The 6,277-nt window shown below is 33.8% G+C and overlaps 1 protein-coding gene across 4 annotated transcripts in view; it reads right to left on the bottom strand.

Annotated features, from left to right (window-relative positions):
- Positions 1 to 1,928: 1,928 nt before the first annotated feature.
- Positions 1,929 to 6,277, bottom strand: part of LOC105484417 (SUN domain containing ossification factor) — an 82,843-nt gene continuing 78,494 nt past the window's right edge. For 3 of the 4 annotated variants that reach the window (XM_071069564.1, XM_011745967.2, XM_011745968.3), the window contains 2 exons: positions 4,972 to 5,027; positions 1,929 to 3,936 (listed from right to left, as the gene is read on the bottom strand). In XM_071069564.1, the coding sequence (XP_070925665.1) occupies positions 3,493 to 3,936; positions 4,972 to 5,027 (500 nt within the window). In that variant the 3' untranslated portion in view covers positions 1,929 to 3,492. The remainder of the gene's footprint in view (positions 3,937 to 4,971; positions 5,028 to 6,277) is intronic. The other variant, XR_988916.2, reaches the window with a different exon arrangement.

Raw genomic sequence — 6,277 nt, 5'->3', positions numbered from 1 at the left:
GCTGGTCTCGAACTCCTAACCTCAAATGATCCACCTGCCTTGGCCTCCCAAAATGCTGGGATTATAGGCATGAGCCACCACAACCAGCCTGAAAGATTAATTTTTAAAGTAATAGATTAAGTGGAGTGTAATGCAGAGGTTATTGCTCCAACAGGATATTTTAAAGCATGTGTTAATTATAAATACTCATGGGTTGGGATAAAATTTCAGTGACAACATTAACACATCACTCAAAAAAGCTCTTCCTGCTCACTTGGGCAGCTCATCCACTAAAACCAGGATGATTCAGAGAAAGTAAGTATGACCCTTGCACAAGGACAATATGTAGTCAGGAAGTAGTCTATTTTTTTAAGACACTAAGTAGACAATACAACCAAATGAACCTTGAATGGACCCTGGACCAAAATAAACAAATGAGGGCAACTGAGAAATCTGACTATAAACTGTGTATTAGATATTATGGAGTTATTAATTTTCTTACATATGATACAGGTATTATGGTCACATAAGTGAAATGTCCTTAGTTTAGGAAAAAATATGCTACAGTTCAGGGGGAAAGGGTTATAATGTCCCAACTTGCTTTCAAGTGGCTCACCAAAAAAATGTGTTTATATATATATACACATAACATACATATCTTTATATATATGTGTATATGTATATGTATAATACATATATACATATAAAACACATAAAGAAAACTAAAAATATTAGCAACTAGTGAATCTGGGCAAAGGTACATGGTGTTCAACTTATCTACGGATTTGAAATCAATCAGTTGAAGCAGTATTTCTAAGTTGACCTGTTGTGTGATTTTGAATAGACTTATCCAATTACATTAACAAATATAAGTTTATATATATTTTATGTTCATGCCTACAAGTTTATATATTCAAACTGAGGACACATCTAAAAATGGAAAAATAAGCAGCAAGGTAAGGGAAGCACAATAACTGGAGAGACAGAATCAAAAATGGTTGCTGCTGTGAAGCAAGAAATCTTTGATGGAGAAAGGTAGGTGGTACTGGTAGTGTGTGTGTGTGAAATGGTACAGAATACTGTTTTCTGTTCTTACTTTATAAGCCTTATAAAACTAATTTCTCAAATTATATGTATGTATAACTTTTTTTTTTTTTTTTTTTTTTTTTTGAGACAGTCTCACTCTGTCACCGAGGCTGGAGTGCAGGGGTGCAATCTCAGCTCACTGCAACGTCTGCCTCCTAGGTTCAAGCAATTCTCCTGCCTTAGCCTCCTAAGTAGCTGGGACTACAGGCATGCACAACCATGCCTGGCTAATTTTTTTTTTTTTTTTTTAGTAGATACGGGTTTTCACCATGTTGGTCAGGCTGGTCTCAAACTCCTGACCTCAAATGATCTGCCTGCCTCGGCCTCCCAAAGTGTTAGGATTATAGGCGTGAGCCACAACTTTAATGCTTTTAAAAATTCAATTAATAGTTTTACTTTGCATCCTTGTTCTTACCAATCCCCTAGTTTCCTCTTATTTCATACTGTTTTAATGCTTTACTTAACATTAGAAGAAATAAAATGAGGTTGATCATCAGAGAACATTAAAATCCCATTGGATAAATATCTATATAGTTTTTGCTTCTTAATAGGCACAAAACTACTACTATTTTCACTTCTTAAGTTTTTTTCTCATGTAGTTATAATGTGGGAGAGGAAAAAATAAACCTCAAGTTGCAAAATGTTATGCTGTATTTAGACATGAAACAGTTAAAAGTGAAATTTTGATAGTATAGGGAGCAAAATGTTTATGTAAATGTATAATCATTTTGTAGTTGGCTGAAATGTGATCAATATTGAATGGAATGTTGCTATATTTAGTTTTAAAAGTGGCAAAAACTTAAATCTCTGTTCAAAGATTAATAATTTCTGACTTCTCTTTTAAAAGACAGAAGAGCCAGTAATTAATAAAGACAAGTGTTCAGATTTATTTGGAAATTCACAGTTTCTAATGGCACTACAGCTCCGTAGTTACATATTGAAAATTTTCTTTCCACAACACACAGACCACATAATTTCTCACTCTACCTCTGCTCTCATCTGGACCTCTTTTCAAGGGGCTTCTATAAAATCAGGCCCTCTTGCTCTGAATGACTAATTGTGCAGACAGGAAAGAAATTTAAATCTTCTAAAACACGCTGTTAACCTAAAGCAGCAACTTAAACAAACAAAAAAGGCTTTAAATAAGTCACATTACAAACAATACCCAAGAAAGGTATTAGACAAGTTTAAAAACAGTTATTACTAAAAGTGCTCAATAAGTTATAACTTAAACATCACAACACAAAATGGTCAATTCTCTCCCTTTCAAAAAGAAACATGTTCCACTTTCATTCATTACTGTACAATCACACTAAGAAATCACTGTATTCAAATACAGTTGCTGCCAATTGTTTTTTAAAGACAAAAAAAAAAGAGACACTGACATCACGTATGTATTACCTCTGCACATTTGTAGCCAATACAAAGCAAACATCAAGGAATAATAATCCCTTTAGACTTAACCAATTAGATGAAGCTTGACAAACTCACTAACTGGATCTGTGCATATGTACGCAGGCAGTGATTATATCATGAGACTTGTACTAATTGGCCAAACCTTCAAATTTTATATTCGTACTAATAAAAACAGTGAAAGTTTGGAGGATTAGTGTTTATTGTGTATGTTTAAAATGTAAGCTAAAGAAAACCTTCACAAATGGTTGTGTTTAAAAGGTGAATTTGTCAAAAATTTGTTTGCATATATCAGTTGTTTGAAAAAAAAGATCCTGTAGGGGTTTTTATTTTCCTCATTGAGTTAGTAACTAAGTAAGAAGTAATCCAGTCTGAATAAGTGAAAATAACAAGAGCATCACCATCTACCTAAAAGAACAGACTTAAAAATTCCATTAAGTGTTCATTTCCGGTGAGTTTGCTAAACAAAGATCCAGTTGGCAAGTCTTTAGGATCTTTAGACTGTCTGACCCACACTGCTGAGCTTCAGGCACAGACCCCTCCAAGCCTTGTAGTGTTTGTAGCTTCAAAAACCTAACACAGTTATAAAAGAAATCAAATAACAGAAAAAGTTCTCCCTCCTCTTCCAGTGGCATTATAAATAGACAAAAGGCACATAAATATGGGAAGGTGCAAGAAATAGGAACAAAGCTAAAGGAAGAGGTTTAGGCTTTCATTCCTATCCCACCTAAGAAACTGGGCTTCCAAATTACTTTTGTCCCAGTAATTAATCTTGTGAAAAAACATCTTTATAAAATGTCTACCATTGTCCTTATAGGAAGTGATCAGCTTTGTAAAACTGTAGCTCATTAACCAAGATTGACACAATCCCATCTACTTTTTAAAAAGGCAGAAACCATAATTTCTGAATGCCTTTCCCATTAATATTTTCTCCCTCCCCAAACCCTTCAAATACCACAGACTGTTCTCCAAAGAACAACAAAAAAGTCTTCAGTATGAAAAGTTCAATTAATTTTAGATATGTCCCGAGACTGCTGTAACACCAAATGTTCCCACGGTGATCTCTTTGTTTCCTTTGATTATGTCATGCAGGCTCGGCAATGATCCCGACTTAGTCTGTATTAGAGTTTTTATCAATTTTCCTTGGTCTTGAACTTTAGATCGCCTTCGTTTTAAAGCCCTCTTCTCAGTTTTTGTCTTTTGAGACTGTCCATTGCACAGACTTGTGCAAGCTGAAATGCCACAAAAATAGGACTCTTCTGATTGTGATGAAGTTTCTGAGCTTCCTTCAGATGGAGGACCTTTATAAGAAGAGTGATAAACTTCTCCCATATTAGAAAAATCTCTCTGGTTCGTAAAGGGCTTTCTTCCTTTTATGTCTCCATTGGCTATGGGGTGCAATGGTTCTGCAGGCTTTATGGTCTCAATTTTTTCAATTTTGTACTTGCAGCGCTTCTTCTATAACACAAGTAAAAGAAAAGTTAGTAATTATACTTCCCATAGTAACCTTATCAAACACCTCGAGAGCTGAGCAAATAGAGAAGTGCCACCTCCTGGTGAAAAGTAAAACAGTATTATAAACAGCACAGAACACATACATTGTTATGTTCTATGTAGATACTACCATCACCTTCCCAATTTGTAAATACTACTGAATCAAAACTCTTTAAATTGCTTACCTGCTACCTATGAATATAGGTTTAGGGAATGATACTAATATCTGAATACCTACTAACTGCCAGATAGCATAGTTTGCTTTCATGTATTATGGCAGTTATTAACCCTGAAAGGTTGGTATTTTACCCTTGATTCTTAAATGAGAAAAGCAAGGTTCAGATGTTTGGTTCCTTGCCCAAGTTACAATGTAGTAAGTAGCCAGGTTGAGAAGGAATCTTAGGCTATTTTCCTACAAAGCCCAAGTTCTTTCACCTAGATAAAATTACTACTAATTAAAATTAGTATAACTTAATTTGAAAGGCAAAATGAAAAAGCAAAGACTTTGAAGCCAAAATATCCTAAGTACATTCCGAGTTGCTGTTTTTTCATTAAAAAAAAAAAAATGAGGATAACATCATCTTCAGGTTGTGAGGATTAGAGAAATGGTGCATGCTCTGTGCTTGGCATGCATTTGGTAATAAATAATGACAATCATCCAAGGATCAACAAATGTTTTTTGTAAAGGGTCAGACAGTAAATATTTTAGACTTCGCAGGTCACATATTTTCTCTCTTGCATGCTGTTCTGTTTTATTTTATCACTCTTTAAAAATGAGAAAATCTATCTGGCTCATGGCCCATATAAAATAGACTACACATGACCTGTGGGTCACAGCTTGCTGACCCCCATAAATATTTATTTATACCATTACCATGATAGAAAATACACATTCAATTAAAGACTACTTAAAGGTAATTACCTTGAACCTTTCAACCTCTTTTCTTCATTTATGATCACAAAATATAGCAATAAACTTAAAAAGAAATAAACAATTACCTTCTTTTCTGGAGAAAACTTGAGGGGTTCTACAATGTACAGATCATTTGGGTCTACTGTAAGTGGAAAAAAAGCAGATGTAAAATGTAAAGTGAATTTGGTGGATTTGCTATAATTACATACTGAAATAAGAAAATTCATTCCTTATTATCCTCTAGTAATAGAACCAATTAATTTATATCAGGTTAACTATATATTCATGTATTTTAAATTAGTAAGCAAAAAGAGGCAAGGTGGAAGATGATACGATTCCTATACTTGACTGGTTATCTTCAAATAACTATACTTCCTTAAGTTGTTAACTAGTAGCTGGTTATCATCAACCAATACAATAAGGATCTTTCTTTGGGCCTAGCCCTACTCTTTTACCTGGTAAGAAAAGAAACATTCCTGGGTAAGCGAACACCAAACCTGCAGATCATCTGAATATTTCCCTGAAGGACTAGCCTCTAAACTGTGTCACAAAGGTAGATTAACAATGTGCAACAAGTAGTCGTGACCGTGTTTGGAAGCCAGTTAGAGAAATAAACACAAAAAGATATCCAAGATATTTTTCTCTGTTTATTACTATGATCAAAACTATGAAATCCAAATCTAAAAACAGCTTGAACGTGCAATATATATTACTAAGCAATAATGAATAAACACTTCTGGCATAGTGAATAAATTAGATTTATTAGTTTTAGCCCAAAGTTTCTAAGGTTTCATTACTCTAAGCAGATTCAAGATATATCCCTACCCCACTCCCATACTGACAAAATAGACACATATTTTTTAAAGAGAGGCTATGAGACTTTAATCCTATTCAATCCACTAAAAATAAACAATTTAAGGTCTGACAGAGACAAAAGCTTACACATAGCAAATTCACTATAAAAGCTTCCCATTTGGGAAATTTATTAATACAATTCAACCAACTGTAATTTTTTACATTATCTTTCAGAGATTTGAGAAAGTCATCAAATATATGAAAATATCAAAACATCCCTCTAAACAGTCATTTCTATCAGATTACTAATCTTAATTTACTTTCTTTAAAAATGATGTATATTTTTAGAAACGGCTATGTTATTCAGATCAACCTCTACAAGGAAAGCAACTAGGTAATGATAGTTTGTTTTCTTAAAAAAAAATCACTAAAAGCATTGAAAAGCTGCCAAGAAAGTAATCCCTAGGCTAAAACTGAAAGAAAAGTGGGAACCCAGACAATCAAGTGGAAGACAAAAGTCATTTTTGCCCTGAAAACTTTTGCCAACACAAGAATATATGAACTTTGGTTCTCATGGTATCATAAGGGAATGGATCA

The sequence above is a fragment of the Macaca nemestrina genome, chromosome 1 (genome assembly GCF_043159975.1).
Source record: "Macaca nemestrina isolate mMacNem1 chromosome 1, mMacNem.hap1, whole genome shotgun sequence".
Classification (NCBI taxonomy): Eukaryota; Metazoa; Chordata; class Mammalia; order Primates; family Cercopithecidae; genus Macaca; species Macaca nemestrina.
Note: the sequence above shows the minus strand (reverse complement) of the source record. Positions and strands in the feature narration are given on the sequence as shown.